Source organism: Rhipicephalus microplus, chromosome X, assembly GCF_043290135.1.
Source record: "Rhipicephalus microplus isolate Deutch F79 chromosome X, USDA_Rmic, whole genome shotgun sequence".
Lineage (NCBI taxonomy): Eukaryota > Metazoa > Arthropoda > Arachnida > Ixodida > Ixodidae > Rhipicephalus > Rhipicephalus microplus.
The window spans coordinates 262,308,300-262,336,264 of NC_134710.1; the positions used below are offsets into that span (position 1 = coordinate 262,308,300).

A 27,965-nucleotide genomic window follows, 5' to 3' on the forward strand; every position below is an offset into this window, starting at 1 on the left:
ATGCATTGTGAAGCCTCTTAAACATCCTCAATATTCTTGCTTGTGCTTTTCGCTTTCTTGCTGGTGCTTGCTTTGACAGCATTATTGCAATCATGCCGGGCACCCTGGCCTTAAGAAAAATGCCATCATGGATCATGAGCGTAGTCCACAAATTTTCTGATAGGTTTGTCCCATTCGATTATAAACATGGCCTGAGTAGGGCACTATGCTTCTGCCCGACCCAAGCCCCCCCCCCCCCAGCAAAGCTCAAGCACACTGCCTTATTGCTTTGTTCTTACTTGTCCCCCAGGTGTTTGTTTTTCTTCTTTCAGTGTGAATTATCTAGTCAAAGTTCTCTTTTTTTATCTGTACCACCAGTAGTCTGCAGTGCCATTGTAGCTTGCTTGTCACCGCTCTATTTTGAAATTTCAGATAAGCCAAGATAACTGCTATTCATTAAGGATCACAGTCTAGATCCCAAGAGAAGGTAAGTGGGTTAGTTTGGCAGATGAGATTAGGAAGTTTGCGGGTATAAAATGGCAGCAGCAAGCATAGGACTAAGTTGACTGGCGGAACATGTGAGAGGAACTTTGCCTTGCAGTGGGCATAGTCAGGTTGATGATGATGATTCTTGTAAACCTTGATACTGAGTTTATTCTGTTACTTGAGGAAGGGAGGGGGGGGGGGGCTTTTTATTTAGCATTGATCCATACTAACAATTCCATGTATATGTACCTGACTTGTGAAAAAAATGTTAGCAAAGGTGCACTTAAAACCATCACAAAGCCTTGCTTTGACATAAAATTGCTCTTGTTTTAAGCATGCTTTTCGTTTATATTCACCATGAATCAACTTGCTCGATTCTGACTCCTTTATTTGTGAAGCAACTTGTGTGTAAGGAATGAGTGGTGGATTGTTCTTTTATTGCAAAATGACCTGCTTTTCCTTTTCTCGGTGCTTAGAATACACCGCAATTCACTTCTGCTTTACTGTGACAGGAGTACACAGAGGAGATCCAGCGTCTTCAAAGGGACCCGGCAGCAACCAGATACAGGAATAGAATTTCGTGGACCAGTAGCACTATAGGTAAGCACCCTTTTTCAGTGAAGGTGGGTCATCTAGAGGCCTTTTCCTGCCTGTTTCGTCTGTAATGGTTTAGTGATGCTTCAGTATTCAGTGAACCAGGGAACTATGTCAAATTGTTTGTCACTTAACAGTTACTGGGGGTGAAAGCTCCATAATTACATTCTAGCAACTTGAGAAGCCCTCCTTTTTCCATGCTACATCCTTGGAACCTTTCCGTCCATCCTTATTGGATGCCGTCCATCCTTACTGAATGCACCTTGCAAATGAATTGGTGTCAAATTGACAGAACTTGATTATGCATGAATTGTATAACTTTATATGCATGCTAGTAATGGCTGTCTATGATCTGATTTTCTGTGAAATATGGGTGTTATTCAGTAAAAGGAAAATTCCTTATACTGTTGAATTACTTGTGTTGTTTTGTGCTAAAAAGCTGACATAAGATGACATTTATTAATTTTTTAATGACCCGGGTTTTAACTATGGCCAATCGTTTATAAAATTCTTTTTGTTTTCAGAGTGGCCTGAATCCACAACTCACCGAATCGCTTCAATCTTCTTCTGGATCATCGACAGAGTCTCTGTCATCCAATCGTGCGGTGCCCTAAACTTTATCAATTTAAAAGAATAAAATGCTTAATAAGTAAAAATGTCACTGAAACATGCAGATGATAATTGTGAATAGATGTGCTATGGAGCTGTTAATATTTGAATATGTCTGAAGGAGTCGTGGTCTCCTCCTCGGGGACGCAAGCCTCCTTTCTGCCTTCTTCACCTGCTGTTGTGTTAGTTGCAATACACTCAAACCATGATATTGTCACGGTTATTAGCCGTAAACACAAAAGGACGAAGAAGCCAGGATCACGAGCGGCAGTCTCCGGCGTTTTTCGAGGAAGACAACGTTGCGCGTCTGCTCTTGCGCTTTGTTTTTGTATGTGAATAGAGCCTTGCTGTTAACGTCGAAAGGAAGCCTTGTGTTTTGTTCTTTGCATGTTGCGACACTGGTGGAGGTGCGGGGCTTCTATGACTGATGCTCGGGACTCCTCCGCGGTCCGGCACTTCAAGTCCGACACCGGAACCTGTTCCTTCAGTGGATACCACGTCCACCGCTACAGTCGCCGACAGCGAGGCATTATTCCTGAGGTGATTCCCCTAGAACTTTCCCAGCAAAGCACTCCGCCTGGAAAAATGGCAACTGCAGGTGCTTCCCAGCTGACTTTTGAGCAGCCTCAGATTCCGGAGACATTCCATGGTGAGGCGTATGAAGACGTCGAGGACTGGTTAGCCCAGTATGAGCGAGTTGCTAAGGCAAACCGATGGACCTCCGAGCGAAAGTTTTCACGCGCCTACTTTGCTTTAGCAGACAGCGCTCGTACGTGGTATGAGAACCACGGGGCAACACTGTCTTCATGGGATGAATTTTGGCAGCAAATTATCAGCACCTTCGCAAACAATAACTGCCGTGACTTTGCTCAGCAACTCATCGAGTGGCTCTAAATTAAACTGAAAGAAAAAAAGATATGATTATCAGTTCATGTTGGCCACCCTCTCTGAAACCTTTCATTCACGCATTGGCTGATCTTGTGACTAGGTCCCAATGCATCACTTGTAAGTGCACTCAGACCCACTTCAATTTAGCTAGAGGCAAGTGCCGCTAAGGCAGCTTTCAGTGTGCCAAGTGGGGTTGCTGGTAGCTAAAGTATTAATGGTAGACAGGTACGCAGTTCTTTTGAACACCAAAGGCTTGGAAGATGCTTGAGTTTTTAAGTCAAGAGTAGACAGTGAAAGTGTAATTAATCACACGTTGATTTCACAGTGGGCTTCTACGATGAGATGTTTTTGTTAATATTCACATCTTGAGGAACTAACAGCATGTGGACCTTTACTTTATTATTTTTCGACAGTCCAGGAAGACTATCAAGTTAAAACATAAATGAACATGACCTGTTTTGCTGCAGTTAACTTTAGATGATGCAGTTGACGTGATCCATATTTTTTGGAACTACATACTAGCTTTCACCCCCAGGGTGAGGTCGAATCAAACCTTTTTGGTGACTTGAAAAAATGCTTCCCGTCGTTACTCTGGTTGTATCAGTTGCCTTTCTTGTACCAGAGTATCGGTATTAAAAGGCTCACGGAACTGTGCTGACAAATGCCATTTCTGCAGAGCTAAGTGGTGATGAGGTGGCTCGTGATGATGTTGCTGAGTTGGAGCGTTGGGGGCAGGAGCAGATGAAGAAGGGTGTCAGTACTGCACCGGTAAGTTGAGAGTGTTTCTTCTATTCACCAGCTGCAGTTCTTGTTGCGCAAAGTTGGATTCAAATAGTTCGGCTATGACCATGTTCCTGTAAAGAAAACTCCCTCATTTCTCTCCCCTAAATATCATCTTAAAAAAGCACTTATACAAAAATATTGCACCCTGTTTTTTTGTTTTTTGACCCACTTATAGCAGCTGGAAACCTCGTTCGCGCGATTGCGCGACAGTTACTTATTTAGTGACGTTTTAAGTGCCCATCTCAACTTTGCTTTCAAAAGAGCATCGAGCTAGATAGGAGCAGTCCTGGGGGCAAGGTAAACACCACGTGATTGCACAAAACTGTGACGTGGGCACTGCACGCGAGAGCAGGTGCCACACTGACAGCCAGCGCATACGAAGCCGCAAGGGCAGAAGAGGAAATCACAGGTAGTGCAAGCACAAGGTGCAGCGAGCCAACACGAACTCATGACTTACGTTTGTTTACATTGCACCTGTGTTGATGTCAGCGTTTGGAAGGGCTCTGCATCTTGCTGGGTTGCACCGTGTGCACTTAGATAATAATTTTGAATATCGTCTAGGCTATATTTGCCCTTGGTATCTCGTAGATGTTGTGTATGTCTCCACACAAATCTATCTCGCTCATTATCTTGCCTTTGAAATTTTGTGCCATTGCTCCTTTAAGTCATGAATTGCATCGTATGACTTTTGGACCGTTTGATTCCTGGCTGTTTAACTTTTTGCATAAAGCAAATTTGTTAGTATATCCATGATGCTCGGTTGTACTGCCCCTAAGGGCAAGGTTTTGAAAGGAAAATTTAAAAAGTATAAAAATCTTCCTGCTTGCTGAGGTATGAATCAACAGCATCAAATAGACAGGAAAGGTGCCCCAAATCTGTGCACTCTGTAGAACGCAAGTGAGAACAACTTATGTGAATTAATTACATTGGAATCTCTACTTTCTGAGGTTCGTTCATATAGGGAAGTGCTTGAATAATTAGCCTTTTATTATCATTTTGGATTAAGTGATGAAATCTCACTGAAGGGCTAGTGTCAAAGTGACGTAGCCATTCTAGGAAAGCAGTATCAAACTACCGTACTACCCCTTGTTTTTCTTCAGTACGAAATACCCATGTGCACTGCCAAAATAACATAAAAGGAACAGATACACTATTTCCTGAATGGTTAAAATCTAGCGCGAGAAAGACAGATTCACGTGTTTCATTTCTGATGGGTAAACTTCAAATCACAGTGATTTTAGCAGATTTTTGTTATTCGGAACAGTGCTCGATTCGAAGTTCTTCGTGTCCTCATGTTTCAACTGTATGACTTTTATATAACTATTTCACTGTTAGTAAAACACTGGTTATAACGAATTTAAATTTTCTGCCCTAGGAGGTTTTGTACTTTTTTACTGTGAACGTTTACTATAGCTTGACATTGTGTCTTCATGTCTAATTGCATGCAACTGTGTGCTACAATGCTAACAAGCTCTCGTATGCAGGTTGCAGCCGTCCCAACACCAGAGGAACAGTGTGTGGTGCCAACATAATTCACAGAGCAGCCCACTGCTGTGTCGGTCCAGGACCGGCAAAACCTCAGCTCACAGGCTGTGCTCGAGCGGATAACAGATCGGTAAGACACTCTTTCGCAAATCTAATTTCTTGTGGGCATGTTTGAGTGCATAAATCTAAGTGGGCGAGGCAAACCGCAAGCATTCTGATGTCTCCTTATATTGCATTTTTGTTTATCTTTACTGTAGGCATAGCTTCAGTGACTTCCGAGCAAAAATTAATCCTTTATTGCCCAGTGTCACGAATTCGCGTCATACCGAAAAACTTCGAGAAACCGAGTCACGAAATGTGTGCTGCCTTTCAAGTACTCATGGAAAATATAGCTTTCAGCATAAAGAGTCTGGTGCCATCTCGACTAAGGTATTTTATGCTAGAACCGATTGTTTTGTGATGGATGGTGATGGGTGATGGTGGAAAGTGTGGAACGCGTGCGACAGCTCACACGTCTTCGTTTTTTCTCGCCTGGGTGATGCAGCTTCTATCTTCAATAATTTTGTTTATTTGGTATGTATACATACCCAAGAGGTGGCTCACAACGTGTTACGTAGTTATGAAGTACAATTTTTGTTGGCAAGGTCCTTGCTTCTGCGGCATATAGAGAATTGGCAACATACATAAAATTATGCATTAAAGTTGCATTTTAGAGAACTTTAACTTTGGAATCGTTTAAAGCTGGGAAATGAAAACAATTTGTATTTTGTTTAGCAGTTTTATAATTCAGGCATTAAAGGGTTAGAAGATTGTCATATAACAGATGAAGAAAAGTGTGAGACATCAGTATGATTTGCTGAAGACATGTGAAGCAAACAGGAGAAATACCAGGGCATTAGTGTAAAAATAAGAAAACAAAAGATGCAAGAAAGCACAAAAACGTGCGTTGTTGCAGTTTTTCTGTCCATTTTAATTTTTGGCTACAGGTATCTATCTCATTGTGTACCAGAAAGTGCACTCTTCCCTCAGGAGCAATAAGTTACTTCGAGTAAATTTGGCAGGTCTTTCGACTGCAATTTGCTCTATCATTGTACAATGTTGCCTAGTGTCTATGGGTCAACTGTCAATGTAACTTGACTCTCATAATCTCGTTAAAGCTTTGAGAAAGCGGAGTTTTTTCTTAGTGTAGTATGTGCAGCGATAGATGTCATGTATTGCCAAATTTAAGCGTAGCAGTTTTTCATTCAGAATCAATCACCATGAAGTATTGCACAGCACACGCAGAATAATTACACACACGCTATCTGAACTTTTATTAGTCTTTTTTTTTTTTTTTTTCAGAACACATCATTGTTGATATCAAACTGCACCCATCACTGTCAATATGTTGAGCAATTGCTGAGAGCGGTTGGTTTCTTTAGTAGACTTGTGCAACTAGTAAATTTTAGGTTGGAAGGTGATTCAGAGTGAATAGGAATTCGATTGCATAATTTCTAATAGAATTCAAACAGCATATATTATTACTTATTATAAGAAAAGTGAGTATATTTGTCATGACCCAACAAACCTGCACAATTAAAATTTGCAATACTTTGAGCTTATACTCAGTCTACCGGGTTCTTAAACATTAAAAATGATAGTCGATGTGAGGGTAATATATTTATTTGCTCGAATGTTTGCACAAGGGTTTTTTTTACTTGATTTGCATGTGAACTTGTAGAGTAAACTGCAGTCATCTTTAAGAGTTATTGGCAACCTTATTGAAAGCATGTGGTCACCATTCCAGGCTTGCCACAGTTCGTGAAATGCTAGCCGTGCATTGACGGCAGAAGACGCAGGCGCTCACCGACCTGGAGGTGTCGGCGGAGACCACTACACAGCTGCACCAGGAGCAGCCTAAGTTGGAAACAAACTTCCGCTTCTTCCAAGAGATGCAGTCATATGCTGCTGATCTCATTGAATGCCTTGATGCCAAGGTTTGTGAATACCTATTGCCTTCATTCATGCTGTGAGGCCCAGCTACATGCAGGTAGCATGGATAGTTCCTGTTACGTAGGCTTGTGTGAATGCAAATTTTAGGCTCGAAACAAATAGCAATTTGGTTGAATAGCTTCGAATGGGATTTCAATAGTATATAGCACTTCTTGTTGTCAGGACCCAACCAACCTGCAGTATATATATATATATATATATATATATATATATATATATATATATATATATATATATATATATATATATATATATATATATTATATATATATATATATATATATATATATAGAGATGAAATAGATGATCAGAGTTTCTTCCGGCTACCATAATAAAAGTTATAAACTTCGAGAATAGTGCAGTATAGGAAACAAAACAATAAAATATTTATTTAATCCTAACAGTTTCGGCTGGTGGACCAGCCTTCTTCGGAGGATGTAAGTGAAATGATACAAGTTCCTTGTATCATTTCACTTACACCCTCCGAAGAAGGCTGGTCCACCAGCCGAAACTGTTAGGATTAAATAAATATTTTATTGTTTTGTTTCCTATACTGCACTATTCTCGAAGTTTATAACTATATATATATATATATATATGTATGTATATATATATATATATATATATATATATGTACAGTCGCCGACCGATTTTCCGGACTCCAAAAATTCGGACTTGTTGGATATTCCGGACTTCATAAATGCACCGTCGGGGATCCCATAGAGCTAATGCATTGTTTCGACCGATTTTTCGGGCGAATTCGCCCCTGAAAGTTCGATTTTTCGGACTAAATCGCTCGTTTCGTGCCACGCCCCAAGCCATTGTGAACGCCGCCATGTTGGATTTTCCGTCGGCTTGACTAAGCTAGACTAAGCTTGGTCTTCAGATGCCTTTCCTGCCTCCGAGATTAGAATGCGCACGCCATCATTTAAGTTTCGGAGGCCGTGTTTGCTTTTTAAAAGACGCGGTGATGGATGCCGTTTTTTTTGTCTTGCGTCAGCACTATCGTCATCACATCGCACGGGGAGGAGGCGAAAGAAGGATTCTTTTATTGTCGTTGCAGGTTTTTTCAGTCCCCATTCTGCACGTGTTGTGTCGCGTAGCGTCGAGACGTTGTGTGCTTCGCAGCGGCTATCTGCGGCATCGAATTTTGTGTTCTCGGTGCCATGGCTCCGCCATCTGTGCCATCGCGGGAGCCAGGTGGTGTGAAGAAGCGGGGGAAGTATACGACCCTGACGATAGAGAAGACAGCTGCCATAATCAAGCTAATAGAGAGTGGACGTTCGCAGCTAGATGTCGCTGGATGACGGTCGACGCCGGATGGCGGTCGTCGGCGGCGGAGATCGCCAACGCGGTGACAATTTTGTCGAGCGTTTACGGCGACGATGTCACCTTGGCGCAAATACGGGCAAACCAAATTGCCTCCAAGCGTAGTTCGAGGCAAGGCAGCATCAAGGACTTTTTTAAACCTGCCTGATGCAATAAACTTCAGATTTTTGGCGAAAACAAATTTTTCGGACTGTTTGATTTTTCGTACTTTTTTTCGGTCCCCGCCAGGTCCGAAAAATCGGTCGGCGACTGTATATTGAAATACAACGGTGCAGCTGACGCTTTATTCAAACAACAACAAGATGGCGCCGATGATGAAGAGGAACGGGGCGAAGACTGATGATGGTTATTGATAGATGAGGAAGATGACGTACAATGAATTCTCACACTAATTTTCCCCGTCGACGGAAGCGGCCAGCCTGGCCGCGAATTACGCTGTGGAACGCATACAATAGGGCTTGAGACGCGAAACGTGCACAATCTCTGTCCCGCGGCAGCGTTGGTCAGTGGGGACATGAACAGGTGTGACACGGTAGTTCACCGGTGAGGTCTGTTCGATAACTTTGTAAGGGCCAAGATAGCGTGACTCAAACTTTTCGCATAAGCCAGGCGTTCGTGCAGGAGTCCACAGAAGTACATTGTCGCCAGGGCGGTAGAGAACGACACGGTGAGTGGCATCGTAACGATGTTTGCGATCTTCTTGGCTAGCTTCGGTGTTTACACGGGCAAGACGACGGCATCGAGCAACACGGGACAGAAACTGGTCGCAAACGAATGGCGAAGAGTTGACGGGGCCAGAAAAGAATGAAACAACGAGTGGTGATGTCGGTTGGCGTCCGTATACTAGGAAAAATGGAGAATAGCCTGTGGTTCGTTAAACTGACGTATTATATGCATACGTGACGAAGGGAAGTATGGCATCCCAATTGCGATGGTCCGGTCGGATATACATGGACAGCATGTCACACAGCGTGCGATGAAATCTTTCCGTTAAGCCATTAGTTTGCGGGTGATAGCTAGATGTTGTTTTATGAACTGTTTTTGATGCTTGAAGAACTTCGCTGAGCGTGCTTGAAAGAAATGCCTTTCCCCGGTCGCTCAAAAGGACACGAGGGGCTCCATGACGTAGATAAATAGCATTCAAGAAGAAAGTTGCTACTTCCGAAGCACTTCCTGAAGTGATTGAGGCTGTCTCAGCGTACCGGGTCAAGTGATCAACCGCGGTGACGATCCACCTCTTGCCGTCTGATGTAGTTGGAAGGGGCCCGAAGAGGTCGATTCCGACGACAGAGAACGGCTCTGATGGACAAGGAAGTGGTTGTAGGATACCGACTGGAGCAGTGGTGGGCCGCTTGCGGTGTTGGCAAAGTGCGCACGAGGCAATATATTTAGCTACTGTCGTGGAAAGACCTGGACAGAAGAATCGACTGCGGATGCGCTCGTATGTTTTGTAGTAACCAAGGTGTCCTGACGTCGGGTCGTCGTGGAAAGCGCGCAGAACTTCAATGCGTAGTGCGCGTGATACGACGGGAACCCATCGGTGGCCTTCCGGGTGGAAAATGTATCGATATAGCACATCGTCCTCCAACTTGAATAGTCGGAGTTGTTTCCGGAGCCTGGCATTAGGGGAAGACGAAGCACCGGTAAGCCGACCAATGATGTCAGTGCAATAAGAATCGGCTCGCTGGTGAGTAGTAAGTACTGATGGACGGGTGGATGAAGGTAGGGAAGAAATGGATGATATCGACGAGGCGTCCTCCATATGGCCAATTTGACAAGGGGATGTGACGTGCGCCGAAAACTGCGGCAAAGGGCATCGTGGCAAAGCGTCGGCATCTTGATGTTGTCTTCCAGTCTTGTAGATGACGTCAAAGTCATAAGATTGTAATCGGAGAATCCAGCGGCCAAGTCGTCCCGACAAGTTTTTGATTGTGGACAACCAGCAAAGAACATGGTGGTCTGTCACAACAGTAAAATGTCGACCATGTAGGTACGGACGAAATTTTTGGATGGACCAGACAACAGCCAAGCACTCTTGTTCGGTTATCGAGTACCTCTTCTCTATAGAGGTCAGAGTGCGGCTTGCATACGCGACAACTTTCTCGCGAAAGGCATGGTCGCGCTGGAGGAGTACGGCGCCGATTCCTTGTCCACTTGCATCAGTGTGTAATATCGTAGGTGCCTTGTCATCAAAATAACAAAGCACCGGTGGGGATGTCAGTGCCTGCTTGAGTTCTTGAAATGAGGCTTCGCATTATCATTCCAATCGAAAGAACCGGTACTAGCAAGGAGCTTGTGGAGAGGAGCGGCAATAGTGGCAAAGTTGCGAATGAAGCGGCGAAAGTACGATGCGAGTCCAAGGTAACTGCGTAGTTCTTTGGAACGGAAGGGTCGCGGAAAGTTGAGGACTGCGGAAATTTTGTCCAGATCCATCTTTAGTAACGAGATGTCCTAGAACTTTTATAGCTGTGTTGCCAAAATGGCACTTCCTTGTGTTTAGTTGAAGTCCAGCGTTGGAGAGACATGTGAGCACTTGATCTAGGCGTTGCAGATGATCATCAAAAGTAGAAGAAAACACGACGATATCATCGAGGTAGCATAGACAAGTTTTCCACTTGAGGCCACGAAGAACAGTGTCGATCATCCTTTCAAATGTGGCGGGAGCATTACATAGACCGAATGGCATTACGTTAAACTCGTAAAGACCGTCCGGCGTAGGAAAGGCGGTCTTTTCTTTGTCTGCTTCGTTCATTGGTATTTGCCAATACCCGGACCGAAGGTCAAGGGTGGAGAAGTATTGGGCACCTTGCAATGAGTCAAGTGCATCCTCTATACGGGGCATCGGATATACATCCTTTCGGGTAATCTTGTTGAGCGCGCGGTAATCAACACAAAATCGTACCGATCCATCCTTCTTTTGTACCAACACAACGGGTGATGACCAAGAACTGGTAGAGGGTCGTATGATGTTTCTGTCTAGCATATCAGTCACGTTCTCCTCGATGATTTTGCGCTCGGCCAAGGAGACTCGGTAGGGACGACGGCGTACAACAGTCTGACCTTCAGTGTCGACGCGATGATGCGCAACTGTGGTCTGTCCTAGTGCCGAAGCATTGGCGTCGAAGGAGGCCTGGTGTTTCCTGAGCAAATTCAGCAACGCCTCACGCTGAGAAGCAGAAAGGTCAGGATTTATCCCGGGAGCAAAAAAGGAGGAAGTAACAGACTGGGCCTGTTGTGGCTGAGCTGTCAAGGCGTCAAGAGAGACCAAAGATACCGGTTGTGTATCCACATAACATGACACTGCAGAACCTTGGGGTAGGAGGACGGGCTCTGGGGTAGAGTTCAGGCCAAGGATTATCGCAGCACTGTCTTTGAACCGCACCAGGCTGGAGGGGACTACAACGCCGTGAGCTAGACAGCTGCTGGAAGGGGTGATAAGGACGTCACCATTGGCAATATTCGGAGAAGTGATGGTGATGAGTTGCTCTTGACCCGGGAGCAGTATAGATTCGGAAGCTGTGAAGAAACACAATGGTTTTTCGTCGACGCGTTCGCTGCAGTGATCGGTCTCGGTCATTTCGACTACACGTTGACGGCAAGAAATTAATGCAGATGCTGATGAGAGAAAGTCCCAACCTAAAATTAGTTCATGAGCACATGAAATTAAGACAGCGAAGGTGATGTGATGAAGAATACCGTCAATGAAGACACGCGCTGTACATTGGGCCGATGGTCTAATTATTGCTCCATTGGCCCCAATCAAAGATGATCCAAGGTAGGGTGTCTTCACTTTCCGCAATCGAGAACACAAGTCGGCACGCATAACTGAAATAGTTGCTCACGTGTCCACCAAAGCCAACACCCGCACACCTTCCACAGTTACCAATAACATGTTTGACGGTCGTTCAGGAGGACTTGGGTCATTTCGCCGCGATGCAGTTTTCCCTCCAAAAACTGCACTGTTTAGTTTTCCGATCGCTGGGCAGCCAGTTGAGAGACAGGCCGAAGTGGTGAAACAGAGCGTCGGAGTGGCGAAGGGGAGCGTGGTCGGGATGCACGTGTATTGTTGGTCGTGTTGGAAATGCGCACAGGAGACGGTGATCGGTGGTTGGAAGGACTGTCGGCATAATGGTAGTAACCTCGAGCACATGTGTCATCTCGTTCAAAAGCGGCATAACCACGACGTTCATCTTGCTGCCGACGTCGACAGACCCGGGAAATGTGTCCTCGAATTCCACAGTAGTAGCAAATAGGACGTGGGGCCCGCCAGGAAGAATGGTAGGTAGGGTTCGGTGGACGGGCGACTAGAGGTGCGAGATGTTCGTGATCAGGTACAGGTGGTGGTACTTGAGACGGCGAGGGTTGCATTGCAGCGATCTGTGCATACGAAGTGGGTTGGAGGCATGGTGGAGCACGGTGGGTGCTTTGAAACGCTGACATTTCTTTCCTAATAATTCCACGCAGATCACTAGAGGCGGGTTGAGCGGGAACATTGTTAGAAGGAGGTAAAGTGCAGGCTTGCAATTCCTCACCAATTATGGCTCGAATGATGGATCGGAGCTCTATACTGTTTGCCAGGGGGTTCTCAGAGAAGTCGGGTCGCAGACGGATTGACTGCAAGGTATCAAGCCGCTGGCATACCGAGACGACATCGGAAACCGTCGAAGGGTTGTGTGCGACGAGGGCGTTGAAAGTGGTAGGTCCGATACCCTTCAAAAGGTGCCGGACATGATCACCTTCTGGCATGGCGTCGTCGATACGGCGGCAAAGTGCAAGCACATCCTCAATATAGGAAGTGTAGGACTCACCGCAATGTTGAACGCGTTCTGCCAGTTTCTTGCGAGCAACTTCTGAACGGACGGTCGGTGTACCGAAAATGCGTTGGAGCTGGTCTTTGAAGGAAGACCAATCGCGGAAGTCGCTCTCATGATTCAGAAACCACGTCTTGGCAACCTGAGAGACGTAAAACTGGACGCGTGCTAATTTCGATGCCTTGTTCTAGTTGTTGTAGACACCTACGCGGTCATAGTTGTCGAGCCAGTCTTCGACATCTTCGCCAGGCAGACCGGAGAAGATTGGAGGCTCCCGAGGGGGGTTGTTGACCGGGCTAGGGTTGGCGGCTGGTGGTTGCGCCGGCGGGTGGTTCGGTTGGGCTTGCTCTTGGGCCATGGTGCTCTGCTGGCACAAGCGACGTCCCGAACGGAGCTCCAGGAGCTGGCTTTGGATGGAGAGAGGTCGAAGAGATCGGGAAGCACCTTCCACCACTTGAAATACAACGGTGCAGCTGACGCTTTATTCAAGCAACAGCAAGATGGTGCCGATGATGAAGAGGAACGGGGCGAAGACTGATGATGGTTATTGATAGAAGAGGAAGATGACGTACAATGAATTCTCACAATATAATGATCTTCTTCACATTTACTATACAATTCGGTCCAATAACTTCCCTTATACTTTCCTTGGCATTACTGTCTGATATATATAGATATAATGATGAGATCTAACAGACGATAATGCCAAGAAAAGTATAAGGGAAGTTATTGGACCGAATTGCCTGCCACCTTCGAATAAAGCGTTCTATGTTCTACCACTGAGCTACAACAGCAGCGATCGCCTCGGCCACTTTATTGGTTATATATGTGAATTTAAACGTGGGAGTGTCAGTCAGTTCCACCAGTAGTCATGGCGGGGAGTGTGGCACACTCTTTATGAGCCTGTTCACGTCATGTAGCACATGAACTTATTACGAGCTAGCAGCTGACCAATAGTCCCTCGTATACAACCTAAGGCACCAATTCTCGCAGTACGAGAACCTCGGTAATTAATAAGGGAAAGAAGTGTATGCTTAAGGGCCCATTTTTTTGTGTTTTAACACCATATTAATGAGATCTAACAGAAAATAATGCCAAGGAACGTATAAGGGAATATATTAGACAGATTTGTATATTAAATGCAAAGAAGGACAAGTGGGTAAAAAGATAACTTGCAGTGGTCAGGAACTGATTATACGTTTCGGTCTAAGAGCTTCCCCTATTTTTTTCTTGGTATTATTGTCTGTTAGATCCCATTAATAGGGTGTCAAAACATGAAAACACGAAAAAACTAGCCCTTAAGTGTACACCTATTTCTCTTATATTTATATTATTTCCCTTGTGTATATATATATATATATATATATATATATATATATATATATATATATATATATATATATATAAGGGAAAGAAGTGTATACCTAAGGGCTCATTTTTCCGTGTTTTAACACAATATTAATGAGCTATAACAGACAGTAATGCCAAGGAATGTACAGGGGAAGTTATTAAAATCAATGGAATGTGAATAAGAAGAAAGAAAAGTGGATGAAAAAATTACCAACTGTGAGCAGGAATCGAACCTACGACCTTCGAATTACACGTTCGATGCTCTATATATATATATATATATAGTTACATACATCGAGAATTGTGCAGTATAGAAAACGAAACAATAAAATGTTTGTTGAATCCTAACAGTTTCGGCCGGTGGACCAGCCTTCTTCAGAGGATCTAAGCGAAATGATACAAGTTCCCGTAGCAGAGTGCCACCCTCACAGTTTGAAGACCTTCAAAACAAAAAAAAAAGGAGAAAAAAAAAGAGACAAACGTGCGAACGTATTATTTTTGTCTCAAAGGGAACTGGAAGCAACCTTGAATAGTAGTAGCAGGATTTGATTTTTGGTAAAATGTAAGTGCCAACCTGTATAAAAACCTGTATAAGCTTCTATAAAAAGCTTTCAAACTTAAAGAATGTTGAATCAGTGTGAGGGTAGCGTGTTCATTTAACCATAAGGTTAGGTTTTGCAGTGAGGGTTTTATTTCAGTTTATTCATGGTATAGCACCCCTTCACTGTAGTGAAACCACTCTTACAGGGAGGTAAGTGCAGACTAATATACTGTACATTAATTAGTTTAATTTTAATGCTTTGAAATTTTTAATAATATAAATTTTAATCAAATAAATTACTAATAATGTAACATTCGTTCAAATATTCAAAGTGCTACAATATTCGCACAAGCCTAGTGTTATGGAATTTCTGTAGAAAGGTTTTTTACAGTATGTGTACCTTGAGGAAAATCTGCTGCAACTGTCTGTAAGAGAGTGAGTTGGGAGTTGGGGGGCTGCTGCGGAAAAACCGGGATGTGAATGTGCGATACTCATATGAAATGTTGCTTGATTCATGACGGTTATTACAAGTTAAGCTTTCCTGGAATGAAGTAATCACAAGTATTATCCCATGGTACTCCTTTGCTGCTGTCCGCTTATGTTTAGTTTAACTTGTGAGCAAGGAAGAAAAAGTAAGGCAGCTGGGTTTATTGCGGTGTGCGACGATTTTTTATATTTTTGTAATGTTTCAGTAGCCTGCTATTTTGTTGTTCGTATTTGCAAAATTGTATAAGCCACCACAAGGTATGGTTTGATAGAAAGGTGTTAGAATAGCTTTTTTGCTCAATTTCAGCATAGAATTTCCCGCCATTATCATTGTGAATTGAAAAGTTATAAAAATGGTATGCTGCTAGGAAAGATTGGGTTCATATGAAAATTCTTAAATTTTTTGACTACGAAGTTCAGTAAGAATTTTCTTAAGGGTTGTCCTGCAGACGTGTGTACATACATTTTGCTCTTCTATGATAATATTTAGATCAGAAAGGAGGACTGGAACTCATATTTTAAAAAATATGTTTCTATGTCAGATAGGCCAAGCTGTCATAGATGATATTGAAATCAGTGACACCAGTTTTATTTCCTTAACAGAGGTTCTGGGACAAAATTTCAGCAAGGAAACATTAGTTGAGCTTGTCTTTTTCTGTTGGAATTTTTTTCCAGCCAACGGAATTTAGAAAGAGAGCTTTTAAATCGTATTTCACCCATGTATAAGTCGATATAATGTAGGTCCGTGGGGTTTTCTTGTGTTGTTGACATCTGTGACATGATCCTCCTACCACTTAATGTTATTAGTTGAGGAAGCACACAGAAGACAGTTTGGTGCATATTGTGTCCTCTGTCACATGTTGCAGATACTTGTGATCCTGGCCTTGGAGGGGCGTATGATGTCTCGGCTTTGTCAGCGCAGTGAGAAGCTTGTGCAGCGTAGGCACCAGGACATCAAAGACCAGGCCGAAGATTGCAACATCGCAGGTGGTGACTTGTTAAAATTTATTGTAACACACTACTCTCTGTCGCTCTTTTACTCATGTTGTGCGTGTATATATTTTCACATGGTCGAGATGTTGACAAAAGCAGCCGGCAGGTCCAAAATGAAACTGTTAATTTGGCTGAACTTGTGGCTGGTAAATAAAAAGTTAGATTACAGCAATACACATTGGCACTGATTGCAGCGTACAGGGCACGGCCATCGATAATTTGATCTGCAAAGAGAGGCGTGTCGGCATTTATAGATGCGGCAGCTAACATTCAAGTATTTTGACTGGTGGCCGTGTTTGTTTGAGAATGAACTAAACTTTTTGTGTTTGCTTGCTCAAGTCTATGAGATGATCCTGAAATACAGTCGATGACCAATAATTCGGACTAAATGAATGCGTCAGAAGAAAGCTCTTTTATTGGCTCTTCAGTGAACAGGAGGCCGAAAGAGGCTGTCAATGCATAATTTAGAATGCTGTCAGACATTCTGACGTGGTTTGAGTAAGGCATTATCAATAAGTGCAATAGGCCAGCAACGTACAACTTATAGAGAAGGAAAGGGCAGTGTGTGGCGATATGTTGTGGGTAAGGCAAAAGCTTTATGGAAACTTTGCGCCCCAGGGGAGCTATAAGGTGGGCTAGTTGGTGTTGATTCATCTCCAATAGTTGGCTAAGACATAGGATGAATAAAAATCAGACGAATGAATGCAAACATAGCATGAATAAAATAAATGTCAAGGTCATCAACAATTTTTTGATGTTTATCCCAGCCATCCGAAGCATAATTAAAAACAGCCTAAACCCGGCTCTTGCTATACAAGGACTGCTTCTCATTGTCAAGAATTTGGCAGACTCCAGTTGCGAAACACCGCATCGCAACAGCGGAAAGTGCCAGACCACTTCGTCAGAGCCAGTACAGTTTTAGAGCAAGAACACGAGTCTGTAAGAAAACAAGTCAGCGAGATTCTGCACTACATCATCATCCAGCCGTCTAAGAGTTCATGGGCATCTCCGGTGGTGCTAGTGAAAGAGGATGGGACTCTTATGTTTCTTTATCGATTATTGCTGCTTGAGTATTATCATGAAAAAGGACTTGTATTTTCTCCCGCGGACATACAATGCCCTGGATTGACTCCACAGGAAGAAGTACCTTTCATCAATGCACCTCAAGGCCGCCTATTATCAAATCGGAGTCGACGAGAGTAGGCTTGTGCAAATGGTGAGATGATTTTAGGTGATGATTTTAGGTTCGAAGCAAAGTCAAGAAGAATAGTAGTTTTGGTCAAACAACTTTAAATCGAATTTGAATGGTATATATATCGCATACTATAAAGTAAAATGGCGATATTTGTCATGGCCCGACAAAGCAGCACAATGTTTTTTAAAAAAAGGGAGAAGGCCTGTGCAAATTCTCATATTTTTGCATCAATAGAAGTGGAAACAACTTTGAATAGTAGCAGTATTTGAGTTGTGCTAGAATGCAAGGGATAAACTGTAAAATAAGTGACATTTTAAAATTTGCTATACTTTAGCATGCAAGTTGGTATAACAAGCTTTTGAACTTAAAAAAATGAATCAATGTGAGAGTAATATTTTTATTTAATATTGAAGTTAGGCTTCGTGGCAGAGCGGATTTCTTCTAGGTATGCGTTTTCACGGCTTATCACTGCAATACTGCAGTGAAACTACTTTTACATGAGGCATTTTCACGGTTTAGCTTTCCTTCACTGCAGTGAAATTACTTTTACAGGATGTTACATGCGGGTTAATATGCATCTATTTGATCGTTCTAAATAATTTGAAATTTTCAATAATTTGAATTTGATTCGAAGCAAATTTGAATGGTGCATTTTTCATTCGCATATTTGAAGAATTTGACTATTCGCACAAGCCTAGACGAGAGGCAATGTGAGAAGACTGCTTTTACAACAATAGACAGCCTCTTTGAGTTCAAGGTCTTAGGTCTTTTGCTCAGCACCTGCGACTTTTCACAACGTTATGGATAGAGTACATCTGGGATTGAATTTGACACAGTACACAAAGCAATGAGCGCAGTAGCACTTCTGGTGCTATTTGCATCCCAGGCTTACTACCAGATGTTAAGCACTGGCATGTACAGACATAGCTGCTTGCATATTTACAATGCCTGCCCGGTCACTGCGCACCTGCCATGATGACTAGAAATGTATAGTATTTTTCTATAAGCTTGCTGTCTGTAGTAATTCAGGTAATAACAGAGAGTTTTTGAGTGGGGGCTCCAATTGTTTTGGGGCCCCAAAGAAATAGCATCGAGCCCACTGTGCATGCGCGGTACCCACACAGGGTTTGGGTTTTGTGTTGGGGACGCTATTTCTCGAATTAAGCAGCAGCCCCAAAGCCTGCCCCAAAAGCTTTGCGTCAGACAAACGTGATGGCACCCTCTGAAGTGACGGCTCTCAGCTAAGACGGGAATGACATAAAATATAGGGGGAGTGGCCAAAGCACCGCAGACCCAATTCGAAAACTCTTCGCTCCTGCTTGACCCAAAGCATGCATACGGCTTTGGTTCCCCAAAATTTTGAGCCTCCCTCAAAACTACCTAATAACATGATTGTTTGGGTTTCATGTCCCAAAACCACTTCATATACTTATGAGGGATGCTATAGTGGAAGGCTCAGGAAATTTTGGCCCCCTGGGAGGTTCTTTAACATGCATTTAAATATAAGCACACTGGATTCAGTGATTGAAATAGGAGAGTCACTTGATGTCAGCCATGTGTCCATTTGGGCTGGTTGGTAAATCTTCGCAAATAGCAAACTATTGAACAGCATCAACATGAGCCCTTTTTCTTCCTGTCATGTACATGATCTTTGGGGAAAAGAACCAGCTTTGTCCTGTGTGTCATCCTGTTTTTACCTTTTCATTATGCTGCTGTCTAGTGAAGTCGCTGAAGTCAGAGTTTTAAAAAAAAATTTTCTTTCTGCAGTGAAGGCGATGTGAGGCCAGCCCGTAGAGGCTAATAATCGAGGCAGCCAGCAACGAAATTGGCGGGCAGCTGAACGAGAAGGCCGCAGGGGGGTTTTTTCCTCTTGGGATCACATTTGAAAATAATTTGCCGTCATTGCTAGTGCATTTACCCGCCAGTTCATAATTCGTGAGCTGATCAGTGTATTTCTGTTGCCTGGCGAATTTGGCAAGAAGAAACTGCACAAGTATACATAAGCAGGGCAAGTACAATTAGCCAGATAATTTTATTGCCTACTTTGGAACAGAATCAATGTAACAGTACACTATGATTGCACAGACAGACATTTGAAAAGACTTTTATATACACGCGTCGGAGACTATCTGGGCATTACCAGGAATGGTTTACAATGGTAAATAGCACTAGGACATGGTTAAATAGTTGCTCCCACGGTCAAAAGCATTATTCCAAATGTGCTATCCTCCTATGAGCCCTCTTATCTTCACTTGCAGGCACAACAGTCGACTGGTGAATTAGCCAGTTATTTTTTATCATTTGCTAATAAACCCATAGACAGTCATTCACGTAGCATACAGTTTGCTCAGTGTTGACCTCACATCTTAGTGTGGTCTCATTTAGTCCATGTCTCCTTGTGCTGAATGTATTTATATGTTTCAATTGACATAGCTAATGAATTGCCAATAACTAATATCAAGAAGTGGTTGTCAGAATGGCCAGGTAACCTGATGTGTTGTTTGTAGAGTGCGCAGACGCAAGGCTCATGAGGCCCAGCATCAAGGCTTAGCACAACCACGAAATTTGATGCATCATGATGGCATGTCCACCGATGATGAGCAGCCCGATGCCGACAGGCTGTCCTTCGACAAGAAGCGAGGTGGGTTTGCTAATTTGTGATGTGGGCACGGCAAAGTGTTTTCATTTTTTGCTACAGAAGTGTAACTTAGCTTAGTTGTTCAAAAAGGAAAACTGTCATCTGCCTGTATCATCCACAAATCTACAAATCAAACCCATATTTATTTTTGTGAAAGAAAGTTTTGTAGCCAAGTAAAAAGTTACTAGACCAAATTGAACCTTTCTTGAGCTGCGAAGCGTTATGGTAAAACAGTGTGAATGGCTGAACAACAAGAGAACAAACAGGAAAAAGTGAAGAAATTAAATGCACGAGTTCTTAGCTCAGCTAGTCAGTTTACTTACAGTGCTAAAAATTGAAACTTACGGTAACATTTTAGTGATATGTGATGCACATGCACACTTTCGTTTCTTCTGTTTTCAGTTACTCTCATATCTGTGTAGATTAGACTTAATTACTTGCATCAGAGCCAACGTTTACCAGCCATATTTGCAGTGGCATGACTCCATTGTCTTGAGCTCTTGCATACACTAATCATTATACTAAAGAATTTGATGTCGCATTTGACTTCCTGTGCACTGTACTTAATGGCAAAATAGTGTCAACGATTAGTGCTTTGTCCTCTTTTTTTTCTTTTGCTCTCCAGTTGTTCATGCTGTTTTGCCATAACTCATCTAAACTGCTATAACTATAACCCTGTAGGTATGCCTAGTTTTTTGGCCAGGCGGCCCCGGGGTAGAATAATGCTGACACGAGAACAAAAACAGTGGGCATGGCTTATTCCTTGGCAGCTGATTTAAAGCGGTTGTAAAATACTTTGCCATGATGTCAGCCTGACACCTCAGTGAATGCCAGTTTCTTGGTTATCACTTTGCAGCAGGACTGATAGTTGGGCTAGTTGGTGATACATTATGGGCAGTACCAGTGCACAAAATCACGGGACAATGAGAAGAGAAACAAACAAGCGCTGCTTGTGTTTGTTCTCATCATCCAATGAGTGTGTGTGCTGGTACTGCCCATAATGTATCACTTTGCAGCAAAAACCAGCTAGTTCACCTTCTGTGCAAAGCTTTCTAAAAAATCCACATGAATTTCCTTTGCAGCTTAGTTCTTAAAATGAGTGTACAACATTTCTTTCTGTACGTGACCCTTCCTTTCTCGTTTGTCCTCAATTTTTGTATGCTGTGCGCATTTTATTCAGTTAATGCCTGCACAAACACTATCTTAATTGCAGATTGGTTCACATTCTCATTCAGCATCTCCCTGTGCCTTGTGCAGTCATACACACATTTTTTCGAATACCATTGTTTTGTTTAAAATGCTACGATCAATTCGTCAAGACGTGTGCAAAGCTTTTTATATTTGTAATTCTGCTTGATGCTTGTGTTAAGCAAACTCCAGTGATGTTGCACACATAAAAATAATTAGTGTGCTACTTCAGAAAACAAATTTTGCCTGCAGTTGGCCTAATTTGACATGTGCAGTTGTGTGTATAAGTTCATGCTTTTGGGCCAAATAGTTTTTCAGTTGTGAGGCAACACTGTGTGTCTGCCCTCTCTCCTGTATTCCCTTTCCGCATGCTGTTCGAGAAATGAATAAGCACCGATTCAGCGTGCTTGCCATTTTGCTTATCAGTCTCCTTTCAGCAGCTAATCGGGTCTGGGATCGCAGAGCTAATCCTGGATGATGCAAGGCACGTCTTTGAATAATTAACTGAGCAGTTCAACAGTATGGCTGCCCTGAAGCAGAAATTTGAGCGCTGAAAGCGAGACTTCGGTGAATCTTACGAGCAGCCATACATTCCTTTGTGCTTGGTCAAGCTCCTGGTGCCCTTTGTGCGACTTCAGATGGCTGCTTGGAATCGCATTGAGGTGGGACTTTTTTCAGATGTACTTTTGAATTGTTCACTGGAAAGAAATAGAGGGGTGAAGAATTCAGTGAATGGACTACAGCAATGGCTCAATCGTATGTGGTTCTGCTGTTGGTGTCAAGTTCTGATTCCTTGCCATGAGGGTGTATTCTTAATTAGGTGAAATGTGTAAACAATGTTTGGCTCCGCCGCTGTGGTCTAGTCGCTAAGGTTCTCGGCTGCTGACCTGCAGGTCGCGGGATCGAATCCCAGCTGCGGCGGCTGCATTTCTGATGGAGGCGGAAATGTTGTAGGCCCATGTGCTCAGATTTGGGTGCACGTTAAAGTACCCCAGGCGGTCAAAATTTCTGGAGCCCTCCACTACGGCGTCTCTCATAATCATATGGTGGTTTCGGGATGTTAAACTCAACATATATCATCATCTGTCCGTCCACTAGTCTGCTTGTCCGTCCGTCCGTCTGTCTGTCTGTCTGTCTGTCTAAATATCTAAACAGTGCTTGCTTTCAGTGACATTCACTTCAGTCAGGATTTAGTGACAATCGTAATGCTATCATCTAAGTATCTTTAAGGTGACCATTGAAATACACTTTGATAAAACTAACTAACTATATAAAACTAAGTAAAAAAAATTTGCTGCTGAAAGTGATTTCTGGAAGCACTTCTTGCAATAACAAGATAAATAAAAATTTGTTATTTTGAAATCTGGAATATCTGATCTCTGTCTATAGTGTGTCCAACAGGGAATAGTCTTCTAAATAAAATTTATTGATCAATGTCTTTGTTTAAGGATAGGAAAGATGCAGCTTGTCATGTACTTCTGCAACCTGCTTCCTGCCTGTTCTATGCGACTTGGTGGTCGATTCATTCTGTTAAACTGTAGCACAGTTTGTTGAGTGTAGTAGTTTTGTCTCCAAAGGGTTCTATTCTACATATTGCTTTGCAGCATTTCATTAAAGCGATGGTTCTCTACTTAAAACTCAGAAGCAAAAAGAGAATTTCATAGAGCAAAGTTTGCTGTGTGCCAGATCAAAGTAATACTTAAATATATGAAGTGTCAGCGTATGCACTCAAAGCTCAGTGATATGGGAGATGTATTGTCATTATGGTTGCCAGCTGTGGAATTTTGTACTGGCCCGGGGACCCGCCATTATTGAATTGGCTCCCTTTATTTTTTATTCCCCCCCCCCCCCTCTTTTTTTTCCAGAGCAGTAAGTGCAGCGTCATTCTAATCACGGGTATTTTCATGCCGCCAATTAGACTAGTAGGTTAGCTCAGTGTGCCATTTTTATTTGTATATCAGGTTTATTTGGCAGAAGAAAAGCAATGTTACATTAAATGGCACTGCATGCCAAAGACCTGACATGGCATCTATTGTTCAATGCTATTGTGATGTTCTGGTGGCTCCCCCCCCCCCCCATTCAAGGGCCAGAACCCTAATTATCATCTTGGATTTGGTAATGTCAAAGTTTGAGTTTTAATGTTGTGTATATTGAGAAAACTAGCATTTAACCAGCATTTCTTAGAGTCTGCATTGTGTTCTCTTGTGAGCTGCACTTTGCCTAAACTTCCATTCCTCAACTGTCTCCACTTCTCATTTATTTATTTATTTTTATTTTTTGAAATAGTGGGAGGCCTACACTATCTCACATTCCACTTTAAATTTTTACCGTGCTGTACATGTTATGTCTGCTTTTTGTCAATTCTCAAAGTTCTAAGCTACAGCTTCTGCACAAGATATATTTTTGGGAGCAAATTGATATTGCCTTGCAGATGCTGTAGATTCCAGCTCGATGAGCTTATTTTTAGCGGGTGTACGAGAGGTAGCGAGCACAATTCAGAATTGTGGCAATGGACTATGATTGGTTTTAATTTAAAACCACTTGGAATGACCAGAATCAGTATAGCTTGAACGGTTATAATCTGTGCTTTCTGTATTACCATAGTCACTGCCATATTGTACGTTTTTTTGCAACTGCCAATTTTGATCAGCAAGAACTCTGTCCTTGGAAGTTCTTCTTCACCTGCCCACATTCATCTAATTGTGTGGCAATACCTTGTGGAGAAGCCCGAGAGTCCTGAAAGCTGTGTGTGGTATGATGCACTCCTGTTCTATGGTGAAGACACACCTGAAGACCCTGATCATTGCCTCCTGCCCCGAATTGTGGAGCGTGTCCTCCTTCCAAAGATGGCTTGTCTGTCAGCTTTCTTTTTGTGAAGCAACTGTTCTGTGACAAGTGAGCCACTTGGATTAAAATGTGCACAACCGAATTGGCTGTGTGCTCGAGATGAAAAACAAAGAGCATATGATTAAATTTGTAACAGCTAAGTTTCCATTTTATATTAAGCTTGTGTTGAGCTTGCTCCAGAAGTCCTGTCCTTCAACCCTTGTGGTTGTCTTCAGGTCATTGCTGCATTGAACAGATTTTATGTGTCTAGACAAGCGGTCTCGATCATGAGCTCTGAAACTTTTAATGAGCTTTGTGGGAAGCTCACTCTTTTGATAAAGCTCTATAAAGAAAGTAAAGGAAAAACCTTTTCTAGGACTGATACAAGACAGATAGATTAATATATATAAGTGCTACAAAAGGCTAGACAAGTAGAAACAAAAACAGATTGATAGCACAGTGACAACATATAGTGTGTGTCTCGTGGCTGTCGCTGTGTTGTCTCATGATGCACTTTAGTGAAACACAAAACAGTTTTCATCATGATGCACATTTTGTGAAGCATAGAACAAGGCTACCAGATTTGTTTTAAAACATGTTGGCCAGAGTATAACTGAGAGACCGTGTGGAATTTTACCTTACTAAACATGCCTAATTGCTGTACTTACTAAGGTTGGAAGTGATGGATGGAAGTTTTAAATTAGTTCGTTGTGCGCAGCACTAGCGAAAAAGTCTGGGACCCCATGTCCAGCACCTAGACACCGAACCTGGTGTAGACAGCCAAGAAGCTGGTTGAGGATTACCCAACTGTCAATGCCCAGGGTCGGCACTTACAGGTTTGCCTCACTTTTCTTTGCTGTTTTTGTGTGCGTGTCTTCCTGTGTGCCTGGTACATCATTCTACTGTGTTTTCTTATCAAGGTGTAAGCTAGTGCCTCATCACAAGCTGGCCCTGAAAAATGCAGTGCGCAATACAAAAACTCGCGTGATCTTCAATCAGGGACAACCTGGAATCGAGGTATTCCGTGTGGCAGTCAAGTATTTTAGAACATAGTCACGCCAGTGCTTGAAACTACGTTGAAAAAAAGATCACGTACCGTCATCGTGTCTGGCAAGGAGTCCTGTTTACAGATGCACTAGTGCATGGCAGAGTCCTACAGTCACACCATGCACCATGTCATATGAATTACAAAATAATTGCGTGGTCAGCTGTCAAAGACTCTGTAGAATAATTCTGCAGAAGCAAGACATGCAGTACAAAAACTAGCGGGACCACCCAGGTTTTAATTATGATAATGATGATGCCTTTACCCTTCAAGTTGTCTTGGGTGAATGCATGAAGCAAATCAAAGTGGACGGTTGGGCCAGTTGGCAACGATTCATGATCTGTGTTTACTGCATGGTAGAACAGACGTAATGCGTTTGTCTCCGTGAGCTCGTCATCCGTGTTCTCTACTGTGCAGCAGGCATGTAGGCTAGAGGTAAACACCCCCCACCTCCCTCAACCCCCCCCACCTCCCCCACCAAATTGTCTAGTGGACCATATTCTTGGACAACTTTTTTGTTTTCTTTTTGCCATGGAAGGACATTACTTCAGACAATTAAGCCTTGGAGACCCTCCCCTCCATGTGTCTGTGTGCAGTATATATCGATCATGAATGCATGAAGGCTCCTGTGAATTTATTTCGCACAGATGTAACAAATATTTAGTAAAAGCGGGGCCTTTCTGACTGCAGAGCGCTGTGGTTCGCTCGAGGTGTCATAGTTCAGAATTTGTGCTGTGTATGTACTCTGTCCTGTCTAATATTTCAGCATATATTCATATTTTGTAGATTATAGCGCAGTTCACTTTAAATATTTTGAAAAGTAGAAAATAATGAAGTTACTAATTTAATCTCTTTTTTTCTAATGATTCTGAAGAACTTGTTTTTTTTTCCTTGTCGTACAACTTGCAGAACTTTATGGCCAAGGTGGCTGCACGCATTGGCCGAGCTTTAGATGAAGATTTCTACATTCTATTATACCCTAAAGAGTAAGTGACACTGCTGGTCTTTTTTGTAGTGGCCTCACACATTCTGCTGTCTTTACAGGGTGTTGGAGAACAGGTCAGGCGCGCCTGCAGCCTTTTTTCACCGCCAGTTCTGGTCCTGCCTTAAGGTTTTATTGACAGCGAGAAGACAAACTACTTTTCATCTTATCAAAACAAATAAATGCACAATAATGACATCAGTGTGTGCACCTGCCAAGGTGGCTAGTCAGCTAGCTGACCACCGCTCATATATTGTGCTCACGGCTCAAAAAACAAACTCTAGAAAATGAGGTTGCAGATCTCAAACTGCACTTACTCTCTTAGTTAGCTGGCTAACTGTGACCAAACTCTATGATTAGTTTGGTTTATGGAGTTTAATGTTTGTTATCAACCGAGCTTATGCGAGATGCCGTCAACTGCCATGGCTGGGATCGAACCTATGCCTTTCGAGTGAGTAGCCATGCACCATAACTGCGGGGTTACCACAACAGCATAAAAGATGAATGTTCACGATGTGTTGCAGCTTATGAAGAATGTGCTCAGCTGGCAAGGTCTGCTGGCTGAAGAACCACTCAAGGAGCTCTGCCTGTGCAGCCTCTTGAGCCGTTATCTCATTGTGGCCCTCCAGGCTGACCTCTCTCAAAGGGACACAGTTGAAAAATGCACTCGCGTGAGTGACTTGCCTTTCCATTGCCATTCTAAGGCTCATTAGTAGTTCATTTTGTTTGTTATTCTTTCCAAGGAAGGTATCCTCATGGTATTTAGTGAAAATTGTTTGATATTTTTTGCACTTGAGGAGGTTTACTTTAAATAAAATGTCCTGGGAAGCAACTGCACTGGGCCAAGTCTGCCAGTGCAGGCATTACTCAGTGATGTTTTGGTTTGACCTCTGGCTGGATGAGAGAAAGAAATAAACGAATGGCTTCATGGAAAGTTGGCTTGCAAAAAAAAAAGAAGAGTTCGGCAGCAGTTGAAGTGTGTCCATTGACTGCAATTGTGTCACATGCTTATGCAGCTGGTGTCAACGCTGCCGACGTCATGGCTGCGCGGAAGCCAGCTTCCACAGCTGGAGTTGTTAACATGCTTTCTACGACTCTACCTGCAACACCTGGAGGGTGTGCCTGGTTCTTCTAACCTGGGACCAGATATGCATGCCAGGTATATATGTGGCAAGTATTTTGAACAAAAAGTTGTTTGAAATGACTGTAGGATACCAGCTCTTTTGCATGTGAGATTTTACAAACAAGCATTCTTTGAGTACTGTGGTGGCACCTAGGAGGGCCAGTGCCACATGAGTAAACCTCTTTCTTTTTTTTCCCCCAGAGATGCTCTAGAAGAAGTTGGAAAGCTACTGGCTTCACTTACAGACAAGACGAAATGATGAGATATATGTTGGAAATAAAAAGACACACCTTCACATTGCAGCATTCTTGCAGCAATGTGAGAGTGCTATATATGTAATGTGTGTTGTCACTTTTCGTCCTTCATTATAATTTTCTCAGTGTAATTTAAATATGTTGCCATTGATTGCAGTTTCAAAGTGGAACCGTCCAGTACCTGAATTTGTTTACGAAGCTGACAACTGACGGAGCCCTTAATTTTTGTTGTGTTGAATATTGCTAGTGACACTGCTGTATTTATTGTTATACAAGTATTGTTATCAATCGCTGTTCTCCTTCCGAGTCATGTTTGCCTGCGTTAGTGTGAAATAAAACAATATTTGACTTGTTTGGTAGCGTGTATTCTTCCTCTTTTTTTGTTGTT

General features: G+C 42.8%; 1 protein-coding gene across 7 annotated transcripts; it reads left to right on the plus strand.

Moving 5' to 3' along the window:
• The first annotated feature begins 405 nt into the window (after nt 1-405).
• On the plus strand, nt 406-27,936 carry LOC142776093 (intron Large complex component GCFC2-like). 7 transcript variants are annotated; one of them, XM_075879022.1, is made up of 16 exons: nt 406-466; nt 978-1,065; nt 1,584-2,208; nt 3,233-3,324; nt 4,824-4,954; nt 6,611-6,800; nt 16,200-16,320; nt 17,464-17,542; nt 20,029-20,162; nt 21,774-22,009; nt 24,892-25,009; nt 26,128-26,204; nt 26,263-26,329; nt 26,725-26,871; nt 27,217-27,359; nt 27,525-27,936. In XM_075879022.1, exons 12-16 carry the CDS (start codon nt 26,134-26,136, stop codon nt 27,580-27,582), a joined length of 486 nt encoding a protein of 161 aa, XP_075735137.1. In that variant the 5' UTR covers nt 406-466; nt 978-1,065; nt 1,584-2,208; nt 3,233-3,324; nt 4,824-4,954; nt 6,611-6,800; nt 16,200-16,320; nt 17,464-17,542; nt 20,029-20,162; nt 21,774-22,009; nt 24,892-25,009; nt 26,128-26,133; the 3' UTR covers nt 27,583-27,936. The 7 variants fall into 7 exon arrangements, with proteins under 7 accessions (XP_075735137.1, XP_075735136.1, XP_075735140.1 ...); XM_075879021.1 differs by lacking the exon at nt 17,464-17,542; XM_075879025.1 differs by lacking the exon at nt 17,464-17,542 and having other exon boundaries at nt 21,788-22,009.
• Nucleotides 27,937-27,965: the final 29 nt, after the last annotated feature.

Excerpts from the sequence above, each read along its gene's own strand:
- LOC142776093 (XM_075879022.1), top strand. The coding sequence starts at position 26,134 with ATGGCCAAGGTGGCTGCACGCATTGGCCGAGCTTTAGATGAAGATTTC. Across the intron at positions 26,205-26,262 it reads ATTCTATTATACCCTAAAGA|GGTGTTGGAGAACAGGTCAG; the intron begins GTAAGTGACACT and ends CTGTCTTTACAG. Across the intron at positions 26,872-27,216 it reads CAGTTGAAAAATGCACTCGC|CTGGTGTCAACGCTGCCGAC; the intron begins GTGAGTGACTTG and ends ATGCTTATGCAG.